The 17,216-nt window shown below is 35.4% G+C and overlaps 2 protein-coding genes across 3 annotated transcripts; both read left to right on the top strand.

Moving 5' to 3' along the window:
• The first annotated feature begins 1,163 nt into the window (after nt 1-1,163).
• Nucleotides 1,164-5,411, top strand: LOC126794436 (uncharacterized). 2 transcript variants are annotated; one of them, XM_050521150.1, is made up of 6 exons: nt 1,164-1,299; nt 1,452-1,561; nt 2,686-2,844; nt 3,519-3,779; nt 4,319-4,966; nt 5,089-5,411. In XM_050521150.1, the coding sequence occupies exons 2-6, from the start codon at nt 1,475-1,477 to the stop codon at nt 5,173-5,175; spliced, it is 1,242 nt and encodes a 413-aa protein (XP_050377107.1). In that variant the 5' UTR covers nt 1,164-1,299; nt 1,452-1,474; the 3' UTR covers nt 5,176-5,411. The 2 variants fall into 2 exon arrangements, with proteins under 2 accessions (XP_050377107.1, XP_050377108.1); XM_050521151.1 differs by having other exon boundaries at nt 1,203-1,304.
• Nucleotides 5,412-11,057: 5,646 nt separating this feature from the next.
• On the top strand, nt 11,058-11,676 carry LOC126795299 (uncharacterized). The gene has a single exon (XM_050522139.1). The coding sequence runs from the start codon at nt 11,201-11,203 to the stop codon at nt 11,534-11,536; it is 336 nt and encodes a 111-aa protein (XP_050378096.1). The 5' UTR covers nt 11,058-11,200; the 3' UTR covers nt 11,537-11,676.
• The last annotated feature ends 5,540 nt before the right edge of the window (nt 11,677-17,216 follow it).

The following is a 17,216-nucleotide window of genomic DNA, read 5'->3' as shown; positions in this document are numbered from 1 at the left end:
CTAAGTTGATTTTTCTCCGATGTGTGTTATGACCTTTAGAAATACTGTTTTTCAAGTTTAATACCCCCAGTAGAAGTTTACTAGAGGTAGTAAACTTTAGTAAATTTTTACTAACCCCATTAAACTTTATTTTTTTGCATCTAAGTTGATTTTTCTCCGTTTTAAGGTGTGTTATGGCCTTTAGAAATACTGTTCTTCAAGTTTAATACCCCCAGTAGAAGTTTACTAGAGGTAGTAAATTTTTACTAACCCCAGTAAACTTTATTTTTTTGCATCTAAGTTGATTATTCCAAGTTGCGAATGAAAATTTTGCACGGCAACCTATGAAGTTTATCGATTCTGGTTCACGCGTTGTAGCAACTGTTTCCCTATGTTGGTTTTAGTCTTTGTTCACTTTTGTTGTTGATGATGAAAGTTAATTGTGTTGCTTTCTATTTCAAATTATTGTTGTAAGGCTAGTTGTGTTGGTTTTAGTTGTTGTTTCTTGGTTTATTTCATGTTACAGCTTTTGTTCAAGCTGTTGTTTTCTGGCAACTGCTATATTTATGAAGATGGAGGACAATATGTAACATAGTAGCAATATAAAACAGCAACTCATATCTATTCAATTGTTATTTTTACTTATTTACATGTCTTATTGAATGTTTAACTCCATGATAAATATTTCAAATTTAACATTTCCCTTGGAGATGAGATTTGTTAAATTAACTTCTTGTCATATTTGACATGTCACATGTCAAAATTCAAAATTAACAACAAAATTTGACCTCTTTATTGGAGTTGCTCTAAAGCTGTCTTATGCAATCATAACCCATGAACATACCGTTGTGAACAACTATTCCTCTGATAATTTCTATAATTTCTATAACTCTATAGGTAAGTCTGTATTATAGAGAAGCAAAAAATCATAACTTTTTCATAACTTCTCAAAAAATTTCTCTCTTATCTAATTTGGTATATTGATAGCATTTTTTCTATATAAAAAAAAAAGAATGGTATATTGATAGCAATGATGGATGAAGGAAAAATAGAAAATATCCACTCCAAGGAAACAAGAAAGTTGTACAAGCTAAAAAAAACCCAAACAAGAATGTTCACATTTGGAGGGAACGAGGATCCCATCATTCATTTGGCGGGAAAATGTCCTTATAGTCCTTCACCTCCATATAAAATCTCAACCCCTCTCTCTCTCTCTCTCTCTCTCTCTCTTCCAAACCCTCTCCTTCTTCTGCTTCAATCCCACACCTGCTATCCGCATTCTCTCCAATTCGAGTGCCCTAGACTCACTTCACTCTCAAAGTTCGGTACTTTTCCTCCTAAAACACCCACTTTCCCTTTCTCGAAGAATCTAGGGTTTTCTGTCCCGGGCCCAATTGCCCTTTTTCTCACTCTAATTCCTCGATTAATTCCGTGACTGACATTCAAATTTGATTGGGTTTTTGGTGAAACAGGTTTTGCGATTGTGGTGGTGAAGATGGACCCTGCGTTTGAGGACGAGGCCCAGGACGGTGAGACTGTTACAATCGAAGAGTATCTCAAGGATGTTGAGGACCAGGAACTGGTTAGCCCTCTTCCCAATTAGCTAAACTAGTTACTAATTCTTTGATTTTATTCGGGTTTTTCGATATGAGAAGATATTTGAGATTGAATTTGTTACAAATGCTGCATTTGTGTGCTTATGATGCTGGTGCTCTTTTTGGATGTGATAATGCTTCTGGAGTTTGAAAGGATTCGGCTTTAATTGTTTTAAGGCAATCGAATTACGGTAGTGTCGAACAGTGTGCTTATGATGGTGTACTTTTTATTGATTTGATGCGAAGCATCTCATGTCTGGGAATGAATAACAAAACCATTATAGGCTGATTTGCACCAAGGATGTGTTCTTCTTATTGATTTGAGTCACCTTATTAAGTTTAATGGCCATTAGGTATAAATATTTGACGTGTACTTTGTTTGTGTGATTGTTTCAACATGCACAAGGTTGTGTCTGTTGTGAAAGAAGATTTTTGCTTTTTTAGAATGCGATTATGAAAAGAAATGAAATTTTGTGGATAAGGGGAATTATACAAGCGTTACGATTGTCTTATAACCAGCAGAATTAAGCTCACTTTAGGCTGTTTGAAGCATGTATTGTAATTTGTAAATGAATAATACCAGTGCTATTCTAGATGTTAAGTTGATCGTACAACAGCTTGGGTTGACTCTCAAGTTCTGAGTGTCAGAGTAAATGAATGAAGTTAGTTTTGGAACTTTACGGAGGAGAAATATTGAGCCAAACTGAATCAAAAGTGTAGCATGCACAGCCGGAGAAGAGTTGGTTAAAGATATGCTGTTGTGAGCAATTTTCTCAGCTGAGGAAGTATTGGAACCAATGGGGAAGGATTTGGAAAATGCTTCTTTTGAACTTTGTTCTTAGTTCTGCATCCTGTGACAAGTTGTCAGATTATCTTGGTGGATGAAACCTCTCATTCAACTGATTATTGAGTTTCATACTTTTATAATGATGTGCGGTTTGGTACATTTGAATGGACTAAGTGTTTCAAGGAGCTAGAACAAAAATCTTGTGGGACTACCTTCAGTTCCCTTCATAATTGTCATCTGAAAAGTGCATTACAGACGACTAAGAATAGAGTTTATAATGTTAAATACACATGTGATAACTTTTTGTTGTTTCATGATGTGTAGGAAGCTGATATGGTTTTGGGGGGCGATGAAGGCAAGGAGTGCACCTATAATAATGGGTATATGAAGAGGCAAGCAATTTTCTCATGCTTGACTTGCACCCCTGATGGTAATGCTGGAGTATGCACAGCTTGCAGCTTATCTTGTCATGATGGCCATGAGGTACTTTGATAATCTTATCTCAACTGAAGAAAATAAAGGAGTATGGGGCACAAATAAGAAAATACACAGACAGTTATTAAAAGCCATTTTTTTAATGACTATCATGATAATCAATGTCTTAGATAAATTTAGTGAACTGTTGATTTTCAGTGCTAAACAGCCCAACTTTCTCCTCCCAAAAATATTGCTGAAATTTTGTAATGAACTTTTGGCCAATTGTGTGAATAATTTAGTCTTAGTTACTTGGTTAGAGACTTGGAGGGTCTTTTTTTTGTATGTAGAGATGGTCTCATATTCGCACTGATGACCTATAGAGTGACTTTCAGTTGTTTCTTTCATGTCCCGATCATAGCCTGAAAAGATTTCTCATTTTAGAGGTAAGAAATGATGTAAGAAGAGAATTCAATTTCTAGGATTTGGGTGGAAGTCAAGCTGAATCTGAACAGATGTTATGAAGTTTGAACCCCCTTTTTAAAAACCAAATACAGCATCTCTTGCTTTTGCTTCACCTATTGGAACCTGATTTCCCTTTTTAGCTAAGTTGCAAGGCTAACCATACCGATATTTCTTTCCTTTTGGGAAGTGCTATTTTTTTTTTGTATGTACAGATTTATTGTTTCCAAACTTTGATGGATCCTGTTATTAATGGTGGTTATTGTTGTTACTTGTAATAGATTGTGGAACTATGGACCAAGAGAAATTTCAAATGTGATTGTGGAAATTCAAAATTTGGAGAGTTTTACTGCAAACTTTTCTCAAGTAAAGATATCGAAAATGTTGAGAACTCATACAATCATAACTTCAAAGGTTCCTACTGTACATGTGGCCGTCCTTATCCTGATCCAGACTTGGAAGAACAAGTAGAGATGATACAGTGCTGCTTCTGTGAGGACTGGTTCCATGAGGAACATATCGGTCTTGATTCATCTGATGAGGTTAGGAGTTTGCTACCAATATGTTTTTCACTTATTTGGTATTATATTGTAGATATTCTGTTACTATTTTGTTTGAGCAGGCTACTAGGCCCATATTCATGTCCAAGTGATGAATTTAGTAAAGTAGTACTGGGCGACTGTCTTGCTGTCAAGCTCAGCAGCCAATTTTTAGACCTGACATAAGCCTAAACTCATGTTGGTTGAGTTGGCTGCATGTACTTAGAGTGCATCCATCCGTTTTACCTTGAAACTGCTCTTCGTCAGTTGTTAATTGGTCATGTTGGCCACATTGCTGAACTATACTTATCACCAGTCCTATTTTGGAGATCTTGTGCAACTTGAAACACTGAGGTTTCCTGATCTTGTACAATAGAATTCTGTACATTCATGCGTTAAAATTTCACAAGGCTTATATTTCAAATTTTGTGGATTGGAGTCTACTTGTATTCTCATTCTCAATCATGATGTTCATATCCAAAAGCTTAAATTTCCAACGGTGTTGACTGTCATGGTAACATTGCACTTGTCCTTTGTTACAGATTCCAAGAGACGGAGAAGGTGAACCTCTGTATGAGGATTTCATATGCGCAGCATGCTCAAAAGTTTGCTCTTTTTTAAGGTTATATACTCAAATTATCTTGGAAGCAAGGAGCCAAAAGAATGCTTCTCTCAAGGCTGGAAAAGATAAAGAAGTTATTGCAGAAGAAGCACCTTTAGCCTGTGGATCCGGAAAGCTAGAAAATATATCTCAGAGTTCTACTACCAATTCTGAATCTGTGACTGGATGTGAACTTTCAATTCTTAGAGAAAATTCTGGGAAGAAAATATGTCCAGAGCAATGCGCTGCACATGCTGATACACATGCTACTTGTATTATTGGAGTTGATCTGGCAACTGCTTCCCCTGTTTCAGAGAATAAGCCAATGTTCCTTTCAAAAAACTGGCGGAGTGCTCTGTGCAGTTGTGACAAATGCAGTGAATACTATAAACAGAAGCATATTAGTTTTCTAATTGACAAGGAGGATTCAATCATTGAATATGAGAAAATGGCTAAGCAGAAGAGAGAAGAGAAGTTGCAGCAACGTGACGGGGCAGAGTTAAGTATGCTGGATAACCTTGGCCATGTAGAGAAAATCGAGATTCTGAATGGTATTGCGGACATAAAAAATGAGCTTTGCTCTTTCCTGGTATGTCATTTATGATTCAAGATATAGTTTTGTTCCATGCAATGGTTATATATAATAAATCATGCAAAGAAGCTGGTTCTGAACATGAAACCTCTAATTTATCAACTTTATTATTTTTGCAGGGATCTTTTGATTCATCGAAGGCAATCACATCTGCTGATGTTCATCAAATTTTTGAGAATCTAAAGAAACGCAGGCGTGTTGAGTGAGTTATTTCTGGATCTTTGATGCAGTTGCACGCATGTAATAATATTAACGTTCTGTTTCTGCATTTGGAGTTGAGTCAGGTTTCAGTACCATTATAAAACGTCTCTGCTTATCATGGTCTGTTTTATGTTAGAATGCTCTACTAGTATCTGTGTTATTTATTGGCAGACTTACCTTAGTCGAATACATTATAATTTTAATTTTAATTTCCTCCAAATATCTTCATGACACGAAATCAAGTGAGTAATCTTAAATGGGTATGATTATGTATATTTCCCCCCTTTTTTTGGTTGACATCACAGTTTACGAAGAACTTGTTCTGCTGTAGAACATACGAAGCTAAATGCCAAAGAAATCATTTATAGTTGTGAGCTGACAAGGAGTTTAATACAACCTCGTAAAGAAATTTTTTTGCATCATCTACTGAGTCTAATTTAACATCCTGAGAGGTTTCATTCTGCTTTGTTTGTTAGTGAAAAAAACTGTTAATATAATCAACGACCTCGATTCAAGGTGAGATCAGAGGTTGATTTGTTGCATCATTCTTCTAGTCAAAAGCTTAATGGCAATAAATAATGTAGTTGGTACAGTAATTCTAGGAGCCATGATTTTGTGATTGACACCTAACTATAAACTATACTCCTTTAAGAGGGGACAAAAGTAGGTTTGTTGCATCATTCTTCTAGTCAAAAGCTTAATGGCAATAAATAATGTAGTTGGTACAGTAATTCTAGGAGCCATGATTTTGTGATTGACACCTAACTATAAACTATACTCCTTTAAGAGGGGACAAAAGTAGGTTTGTTTTTGCCTTCTTGGGAAAGGGAAATTGTTGTATTCACTTGTTTTATAGTTGATTGAGTCTTTCAAATTTTAAAAGTAGTCATTTCTCTACCTAAACTTGAAGACTGTCGAAGTGTCGAGTAGTAAATATTACTGTACCTGGTCGATGAAAGTGAACTGATCTTGATTTGCTTTAGACAAGGATGAAATTATGGAACATGTGTTTTGAAGTTTAAATACTCCTGTATTATTTCTCATATGAGTAAACTATTATTCACGTGGTCCGAGTTGAGTATCTATTACATTTTCTTCTTTGAGTATGATTTGTTTGTGTGAAACGTCATTGATCATCATCATTACATCAATAGATGAGCTTATTTAGCTACCTAAGCAGATACGTGGAAGCGAAGCGTTTTTCAAAAACGTGGAAATATTTTTTTTTCAAAAATTTTTGAAAACGGTTACATGTTGGAAGCGTCGAAATAATATATATATTTTTTATGTTATTATTTTTAAAAACAATACATATTCTTATCTATGTAATTTTTGTATACTTTTTATAACCACATTTAAAAAGCTATTATCTAACATTTGAAATAAATGGATAATCATTAATAACTTTCATAACTAAAAATATGCTAAACCCAACACAAGATTATTTTCAAATAAAGAAGACCACAACCATGTGGTACTATTGTAATATCTTCATTCTCTCGGCTCTCCTCATCTTCTGCATCATTTTCTCTCTCCTCTGCAAGACTGCAACAGATTCGATCAATTCATGCTCGTGCAATCTTATCTCCCTTCATTTATCTTTCATTCCGTTCTATCAACTCTAATTTAATTTACTAATATATTATAAAATAAGTTGAAAGAAGTGAGAGATTGGAAGAAGAGAGGCTTGAAGATTGCGGAATCGCGCTTTCAAATTGAAACTGAGCGCTTCTGCCACGCTCCCAACACCATTTTTTACGGAATCGTCTTTCCCGCGCTTCCGCTTTCTAAGCGAGAAGCGTTCTTTTGGTAAAGCTTTCGTGCTTCATAATTAGGTACTTGGGAATGTTGGAATGCCCAACGGTACGTGGAATCGCATGTTACTTTGCCACTCTAAGTATTACGATTGTTCATTTGTTCCTTCTCCGAAAAAAAAGAAGAAGAAAAGATTACAATTCTTCAGCTTTAATAAAGGTCAAACTATTCTTCCATTACTGTTAAAATTTTGAAGTTTCTGTCATGACTCATGAGCCTATTATTATTATTATTTTGGTACAAACGAGGCCAAAAGCCTAAGAAAGAAAAGAACAGCATAAACTAGCTAACATAGCTGGTCTTAAAGTTCATATTCTTAGCAACTCCTAAAATATCATCAATGATAGCTTCAACAACAAGGCTAGGGGGCTCATGCATAATGCAAATGCCTCTTGCTTGAAAAGTATTGTACTTGGCAAGAATGTCAGCAACTGTGTTCCTTTCCCTATGCACATGATGTATGGATATGGTGTCAAATTGCCTCATTAAAGCTCTGCAATTAAGAACAATGGTGGCCAAAGGATGCAACTTAATATCAGCACACTGTAACAAGTTCACAAGCAATGCAGAATCAGACTCCACTTCAATTTTATTCAGTTGTAAACTTAAAGCCAATTGAAGCCCATGAAACAGACCCCAAGCTTCAGCCTACAAGACTTCACAAGTTCCAATGTTTTATCATAAATACAACAACCACTACAATCTCTAAGACCATCTCCCACCATAAACTAAAACCATTATATACCTTATCACCACCTCCCATAATAAGGTATCCCCCATTTCAAAAAAAAAAAATTGTCGTATGTGAACAGTGGAATGATATCTATGGTATTCCATTCCGTAAGGTAAATGGGTTCTATTTTTTTATTATTTTTTCATTTTTCCCATTCTATCCTCGTACTTTTTCTAATCTTCTAATTATATCTATTTTAATTTTAGTTACATATTAATTTTCTTCATAAATACCATGCTTATTTTTTTTATTTTTTACAAATAACTATTGTACCATCACGAACCTCAATATTGAATATGATTGAGTTAAATTATTTTAATGCATAATAATTACTTATGATTTATAAACGATAATTAACGGCCTCTTCAAAATCTTTTCGGGAATGACCTCCAAGCTTGAAAAAAGTACCATACACACTGATGCCCGGTAAACAAAAATGTGCATGCCAAATCCAAAGATCATAATCAGCAACCGCCTCGAGAATAATAGTTGGTGATCTGCTACGCCCTGAATACATCCCTGCCCAAGAGGTTGGACAATTTTTCCAATGTCAATGCATGCAATCTAAGCTCCCTAACATTCCTAGGAACCCACGTTCTTCACCTATATACAGAAGTCTTGCAACATCCTATGCATTAGGTGTTCTCAAATAGCGAGATCCGAAGACCTCTATAATAGCTCAACAAAACCTTTTCAAACATCGAATTGCAGTCGACTCACCAATTTTTAAAATACTTATCAAGAGAATCAGCTAGTACACCATATGCAAGCATTCGAAAAGCAGCTGTAACTTTTTATAGGGTGGATAATCCGAGCTTACCAAGACCATCGCGACGTTGCATAAAGAAAATATCGTGGTCTTTGACGGCATCTGCAATCTGATGAAACAAGCTTCTGCGCATTCGAAATCTTCTGCGAAATTTGGCTTCAGAATATCGCGGCACCTCAGCAAAGTAATCCATGTAAAGATTGTATCCAGCTTCTTCTCGATTCTGATTGATAACGATATGGCCAGGAACCGCTCCTATGTGTCTTGATTCAGCCTCGTCACCCTCCTCTAACTCTGCTAAGAGTTGATTATTATTTGCATAAGTGTGAAATAATAAATCTTGCTCTTGATCAAATGAAGCCATGATTCGATAAAAGTAATCATCAGTTTCATTTGAAGAAAATGAGGAGGAGGATATATCATAATTACTCATGACAATGGATATAAGATAGAATTGAAATGTTGGAGGAATGAAAAATGATGTGATGAATATATGTTTATATAGAATTTTCAGAAATGTCCGTTAACTTTCCGTTGTAGATGTTGACAAAAAAATAGTAGCTGTTTTTTTTCAATCAAGATTCAAATAATAGCCGTTGTCATCTAAAAATCTTATGTATACCTTACAATTTATACCTTATAGTGGAAACTTAAAAACAAAAAGCAAAAAAGATGCCAAAAATATGCTAAAGTGGTGAGCCATATATCACTTATACCTTACCAATTTTGTCTTATGGTTTCAGATGCTCTAATAGTCCCTCCAGCTCTAATTTCATCATTTCCAATGTCATGAGCCTATTATTAATTGTGCTTAGTGGTTGCTTTAGATTTAAAATGGATTAAGATATATGTGCTCACACCTCTTTTAAGGAGCATACAATGTAGAACATTTATAGAACTTCCGAACCATGTTACTTCCGGATTAAAACCCCATCCGTGCTTTCGTCTCTTCTTTTTATCTCTAATATGAGATTTCTCTTTGCATGTACACCCTAATCTTCTATAGGGAATACTTATATATAGATATATGTCCATTGTGATCATTGCGAAGTTGTGTTGCATCACACGAGTTCTTTACTGATTCCACCCCGAAAATCTGGGATTTGATCGTATCGTTTGTTGTGGTAATTCCTGTGGTGTTTACGGATTCTTGTTCTGCTTTTGAACTTGGACTCATTGCTGAAAAAGATTGTTTATTTTTTCTTATTTTCGGCAGTGTTCCTATTTTCTCAAAGCTGCATATCACTATAGTAGTAGTATTTCTTGACAAAATCTAAAGTTAGGTGAAGTCTTTCGACTTTTTCCACGTAAATTATGCCACATTCACATGCACATTAAGAAAAGATGGTCCGTAGCTTTTATATATCGATTCAATGAGGAGACTATTTAAGTGTCTCACTGCGTAAGCAGAAGGTATCAAATGGTCTACGGTGACTAATTGCGACGAGTTCATTTCTTATATTAGCATTAAACAAAAATGCTTGAATACATATTTTTCAATTATATGATCATGGCATGGTGGGCAGTATGATATTAGGTCGACGGACTTTCCTGTATGCCCGTGGCATGTCGGGAAATGGGGTCATCGTGAAACTTCCATCGATTGAGTCTCTCCAAGAAATGTCCTGACTGCCAATGATCTCTCTTTATATTTGGCTTGAAAAAGAACAAAATCAAATTTTCATGGTTGCATTAGTAGAAGGTTATCTCTAAATGTAGCTGTCGTGGATAATCATGATTCATGAACTATGGATTTTGGAACTTTAGGTACACATTACCATTATGATGTGCCATTATATTCAAATTTCATCAGAGATTTATTCTAATTATGAACCTTGAACTCTAACTCATTCGCGAGATTATGGTTCACATTGGTACAATATTGACGGAAAATGTTCATGATCCTTCTAACTACTATTGATATTTAGCGCATAGATAAAGGCCACATAACTATTGGCACTCGTATATAATAAAAGCAAAATGAAAACAAGTGACGAAAGGGGTTTTGTATTCTCTCGAGTTTGAGCATCTTGATTTTCAAATACTTTCTTATCGACGTACTTCCAAAATTTGGCTTAATTGATTCCCTCGTCTGTGATTGCATAGTTTGTATTATGGACAAGAACTCAGTTCGTATTACAATTAAGAACTCAATTTTGTTTGGCTTGTGATATTCCACAGTTTGTAAAGAACAGTACTTATTCTTATACATCAATATGAGCCAGAAAATTGGGACCGACAAATAATGGTTTGTGCTCTCATGGAGTCATGGCTTTCTAACCAAGCGATATAGAATTGATTTCCTTTTCTACTTCGCGATGTAATGACTAAAGTAATTTGTTTTTTGCTCTTAATAGGAGAAACAATTATGTATGTCACAGTCTAGCAACCCCTTCAAAATATGTACATGACATGGACTTGTGAAAAGAATGTTTTCACTCGCGAAGTAAAGAGAACCAGATCTTACAAATCTTACAGATCATCGTAATATTTTTGTCTTTGTTTTTATTGTATCGAAATAATTGGCCTTGCTCCCCTATAAGTACATGCTCTCCCTTTCTCTCATCCTAGCCTTGCATGCACTTTCTGTATCTAAGCTAAAACTGCTTCTACAACAACTTTTTTTTTCTTAAAACGGAACAACAGTAGAGCTGTGTAAGGGTCGTTTGGTTTGCGGATTAGAAAGCAATTTTCGAGGTGGAACTCCAACATCATGGGAAACTGCATGGAGACATGTGCGCAGAAGCAGCAAGAGGAGGATCAAATGCAGCAGATGCAGAAGCAGGAAGGAGATGAGATTAGGTTTGGGAAGGAAGGCATCAATTCAGGGAAAGATGGAAAATCGAGGGTAAAGATTGTGCTGACGAAAGAAGAGTTGGAGATGTTGATGCTTCAGCTGCAAGACAAAGGAGGGAAGAAGTGCTTAGAAGAAGTATTGGAGGAGATCCAGAAAGGCAGAGGCAAATTAGTACTAGTTGAAGAAGCTTGGAAGCCTTCTTTGGACAGTATCATGGAATGCCCTGAATTAATTGAAGATATGGATAGATAGCACTACTGATTAAATCCAAACCTTCTTCTTCTTCTTTCTTTTTGTTCATTCTTTAACTCTGTTTTGTAAGAGTTCTGATTTGGGTGGTCGATGACCCCAGTTCTGTAATTATTAGTTAACAGCGACTATATATATATATGATGTATTTTACAAATGGAATTCGATAAGTACCTAAACTTCTCATGTTTATTACTCATGGTTAATGAGACTGCTTCACATAATCTCTGAAGTAATCCGGAGGGGGCTCTATTATCACAACTCACAAGGATAACTCTAGTTTTCCTGGTATACCTTGCTTGCCTGCTTGGAGAATAATCGGTAACAAACCGGTAACAGTTTCAACAGTTACAAAAAAGACAGTTAAATAATCGATCAATGTTGAAGCAAGCACCAAAAAACCCATGTGGGGTTGTTATATCAAATATTGGTTGGCACTATAACAACTAGACTGAGACTAATGATGCATGTGATGTGTGGAATTCACGAGTGAATTCACCGATTCACAGTATGCATTTTATAGTACTTCAAAAGTATATAATGTTAATTCTTACCATAATGAAGGAACCCTTAATATGTTCACCTTTTAATTTAATGACACATGTCAATTTATTTTTAGATCTAACCATGGTTAACAATGATACAAATTTACTTCCATAAATACAATAAAAATAAATAACTGAAAAATTAAATTTATTTTCTAAAGAAATTAAATAACTTTCTAAACCCCAACTAGGCCTCATCATTTAGTCTGATGATGCCTGCAAGCCCGATGAACTTTTACCCAACACGGCCCGCGAGAAAGCCGGCTAAAACCTACTTCTGTGGGTAGAGTGCCGGACTTAAATTAGAGGGGTGAAACCCGGCCCGTAAAAGCCCGCTAAATAATAAAATATTATACATACATATTTTATTAGATTTAGAATAAAACTATCGCATTATGAAGCAAATATATGAAGGAAACTTCTCGGGATCGATCAACAATAGCCGATATGATCGGCATATATATTTAGTGACCATGTAAAAATTTAATTCAATTCGAACCTCGTCTGACTGTCGAATTTTCCGATAAACCAAAAACAACACTAATATGCCATAAAGGAAGACTCATTACTAAAATGTGAACACCGAAAACCGTTTCCATATCTGAAATCATCTAATTTTTGTCACTGATTGTGTGCGGTCACACCAAGAAAACCCATTTGGCAAAGCCCGGTCAATGAAGATTTTAATATGTCAAAACGTCTATTTTTATGAAGCGATCGCCTAAGTGTCCACTAATGTATGATAACCTTTATATTAGGTTTAGAATAAAACTGTCGCATTATGAAGCGACTATATGAAGGAAACTTCTCGAGATCGGTCGAAACTAGCCGATATGATTGGTATATATATTTCGTGACCATGTAAATTTTTTATCCAATTCGAACCTCATTTGACTGTCGGAATTTTCGGTAAATCAAAAACACTACTAATATGCCATAAAGGATGACCTATTACAAATATGCGAACGCCGAAAACCGTTTTCATATCTAAAATCACCTAATTTTTGTTACCTATTGTGCGTGGTTGCACTGAAGAAACCTATTTTACAAAACCCCGGTCAATGGGGTTTCAATATGTCAAAACGTCTTTTTTAGTTGACTGTTAGTACGAATTGTTAAACCATGTCCAAAACGGACAAAATTTTTATGGGTTCTCTAAATATATATACCGATCACATCTACTGGTGTCGATCGACCATATTTCGAACTGAAGTTGTCGATCACCGAAGTGTCCACTAATGTATCATAACTTTTATATTAGGTTTATAATAAAACTATCGCATTATGAAACGACTATATGAAAGAACTTCTCGGAATTGATTGACACAATCCGATGTGATCGGTATATATATATATATATATATATATATATTTAGTGACCATTTTAAAATTTTATCTAATTCGGACCTCGTTTGACCGTCAGAATTTCCGGTAAACCAAAAACAACACTAATATGCCCTAAGGGGGGACCCATTAGCAAGATGCGAAAAACTGTTTACATATTTAAAATCTCCTAATTTTTGTCACCGATCGTGCGTGGTCACAACGAGGAAACCCATTTAGCAAAGCCCCCGTCAATGAGGTTTTATTATGTCAAAACGCCTCATTTTTAGTTGACCGTAGGTACGGACGGTCAAACCATGTTCAAAATGAATGAAATTTTTACAGGCTCCCTAAATATATATATATATATATCGATCACATCTACTAGTGTCGATCGATAATATTTCGAAACTAGAATTTATTTGTGACTTTTTAAAAAAATGTTTCAAATAATTCTTTTATTATTTCAAACCCTTAAATTAGAGTATTATGTTTTTTTCTAATACAAACCCGCAATGCTCGCTTTAGGTGGGCGGGTTTGGATCTTCATATTTGTGAAAATAACTAACCCGATCCAGCCTGTCACTTATTTAAATTTATTAAGGCCCGGGTCGGCCCGTTAACAAGCCCTAACCCCAACAGATTAATTCTTCATTGGTTGGTTATCGCAATATATTGTATCAATAAACTAAATATTCTTGATTATATATATGCACTTCATATCTTGGAGAAAATTGATTTTTAATTTATGAATTTCTTCACAAAAATTCTTGTTTGGATCTATATATAAATTCAATTTTACTGTAAGTTAATTTGCTCATGAAATGAAAAAGACTTATATAGAAAACCAAGAAGCATAAAACAATTAGATCTGAAGATCCACATATGGTGGTAAAGACAAGTTTAAAAGAAAGAAAAACCACCATGTCTCACAAGAGATCAAAGAAGAATGAAGACTTGGTTATATTTTTATTATATAATCAAGAGAGAACAAATTTAGTTTTTGCTAATATATTTTCCCATTAATAAGACTTGATTATTTTTTTATTATATTTCTGTGTAACTATGGTTAGTGTTAACATACACATGCCATATAATAAGAGATAGTCAGAGATGAGAGATAAATTTACTTCTGTTACTTATAATGGTTGACTGGTTGTACGCTCTTAAATCTGATAACTACAAATCAGCAGCAATATTGAAGAACGTTTAGAGTTAATTTGTTTAAGTTTTCCGATATCATAACTCTAAAAATTGCATTTCTGATACATTATGATTGCAGAAGCATAAGAAAATAAGGCATTCGGTACTGTTTGAGAATCTGATGACGATGAACATCAATTGCTAGGCTTTGCAAACTGATCCTAGCCTTGTGTTCTACACAAGAATATGACCAGAGAGTAATATATAGCTGCAGTTCATCACATTCTAATCATCTGATGTAATGAAAGATAAGAACAACCATCATGTTTGATTTCTGCCATGAAATTTCAATTTGGAGCACATGAAGAGAGAGTAGAGGGAGAGGAACGAGCGGGTCATGCCATCGATGAGAGAGAGAGAGAGAGAGAGAGAGAGAGAGAGAGCGCGCCTAGCTTTACTACTTCACTAATCAACTCTGCTTTGAATAAATCTGTGCATTGTTTCTGTTGTTACTGGCTATGAGCGGTCAAGCAAAAGTTGGCAATAATCATATGGATTGCTTAGCAAAGAAGATGAAATTAATTAGCCTAGCAACTGAGAGTTATTCATATATGATTGAACCTTTCATATATGTTACTAATTAATATTTCTCTGGGTCAAGTGCCATATGCATGATGGACTCCTCACCCAATTTCGCTCCCATCATCACAACGATTCAACCTTCACATGTTCAGAATTCCAGATTCAAATTACTGTAAGCTCAGCACTTACGTGCGCTACCTCAAGTACATATTGATGTCTCAAAAGAAGACTCAGCTCCCAGCTAGGGAAAAAATAAAATTTTGGAATTGGAATCAATCACATTAAGAAATAGTCTGTTACAATGAATTTGCTACAATATGTTGGGGGGAGAAAGAACAACGGCTAATAGTATCCTTCCTAACAGCTAATGGAAATCTGCAATGAAACTCCTTTCGATCACTATTCTTCAGGGATGCTCTTCAGAACTGGACCTGCAGCACTTCTAGTACAAGCAGGGGACTGATCAAGGGTAACACGGTTGATCGGAATCTTTGTGAGCTCGTTTGCCACATCATTGAATTCAAGAACGCCTCCGTTTTTGCACCTGGAAAGCATCCGAGCCGCTTCTTGCTTTGTCATCTTGACTTTTACTCTCATCACCACTACTCCTTGTAAATCTTTTTCTTCCCTCTTGCTGAGCAATGGTTCCGAACTTCCGAAGTAACTGCACTTCATCTCCCGACTATAATTTAAAACTGGCTTTGTACATAACTCATCTCTATATATAGCTTCTCTGTTACCAGGCTTCCTGAGTTCTGTTTTGTCGTTTGATGATTTCTTACTGAAGAAAGAAGGCAAAATATTCAACATTGTTGTAAAAGAGCAGAAGGGATAGATAGATGAATGGGAGAGATAGATGGAGGAGATAGATACATGAATTGTATACCAAAGTTGCATATATATAGAGAAGATGATAATGAGAGGGCTATAGTATGGAGTGTTATTTATTCGGGTGATGTCGATTTCAGGTGTCCCACAGTCCAAGAGACGAAGTGATCAGCACAATTCTGTCTTCAGTAGAACACATATTGAGAACACGTACCAATTAATATCATTTGAATTCGTCAATACCTTCCAACTCTCAATTCTTTTGTTATTTCTCTGCACCCGCATTGGTTTAGTCTTACATATTTAAAAGTGACTTGAACTTTTTCAAGACCCAATCTTTTAACGTACAATTGGCGTTTTGGAAACTCATAGGCTCATATCAATTCATGAATTCATTAGAGTCTAGTCAAATACCAGTTATTGACGGAACGAGTTTTGAAATAATTTGGTTAGTAATGTTGTGCATCAACGTCCAATAATAGTCTTCCACTGAATTTTTTTTTCAACTTCGATATTATAAGAACTATGTTCGAATACTTAAGAAAATATATACATGTTTACGTGGTTCATGGTTTAGTCCCTAAACCTAACTTTCAATTAGTCAAATGACCCTAAGCACGTACTCGATTAATAAAACTAAATTCCATTTGGTAGAGCGTTTACGTGGTTCATGGTTTAGTCCGGTGTTTGGGGCATCCACGTACCTCTCTCTAGCTACCCTGAAGCACGAATTCGATTGAAAGTGATTATATTGAGTCATTGACCTAGTCAAGTATCACTCTCCATTGAAAACGTCAGAGCTGGGTTTAGAAATCCGATCGAGTTAACATACATAAATAAAGGAAAGCTACCATGCAAACTGTGGTATCAGAATTAATAACGTACACCAACATCTACGTACGTCTTAGCTTGAGTTTAGCTTTAGCTCGCGATCGAGTCTTTCTACACGGGTCAATTGGGGTCATGCATGATTCAACTTGCATTGTAAGTATGACTGACTTGACGTACTGAATGTTTTTTTATCACTAGTGTTCCGACAATCCATCATTTACATGTTATTTTATTTGTAGCTGAAAATGAAATTAATTTATACGTACATGCATGTACACGCTTGCTTGTAGAAAAAAAGAAGATAGAAGGAGAAGAAGGAAGAAAGAAACAAAGACCGATTCAAAAGAAGATAGAAGGAGAAGAAGGAAGAAAGAAACAAAGACCGATTCTTCGCTCGCTTTGTTAAGAATGGGGTGATATTACAAATATAA

Source organism: Argentina anserina, chromosome 5, assembly GCF_933775445.1.
Source record: "Argentina anserina chromosome 5, drPotAnse1.1, whole genome shotgun sequence".
In the NCBI taxonomy this organism is placed as follows: Eukaryota; Viridiplantae; Streptophyta; class Magnoliopsida; order Rosales; family Rosaceae; genus Argentina; species Argentina anserina.
Note: the sequence above shows the minus strand (reverse complement) of the source record. Positions and strands in the feature narration are given on the sequence as shown.

Excerpts from the sequence above, each read along its gene's own strand:
- LOC126794436 (XM_050521150.1), top strand. The coding sequence starts at position 1,475 with ATGGACCCTGCGTTTGAGGACGAGGCCCAGGACGGTGAGACTGTTACA. Across the intron at positions 2,845-3,518 it reads CTTGTCATGATGGCCATGAG|ATTGTGGAACTATGGACCAA; the intron begins GTACTTTGATAA and ends TACTTGTAATAG. Across the intron at positions 4,967-5,088 it reads ATGAGCTTTGCTCTTTCCTG|GGATCTTTTGATTCATCGAA; the intron begins GTATGTCATTTA and ends TTATTTTTGCAG.
- LOC126795299 (XM_050522139.1), top strand. The coding sequence starts at position 11,201 with ATGGGAAACTGCATGGAGACATGTGCGCAGAAGCAGCAAGAGGAGGAT.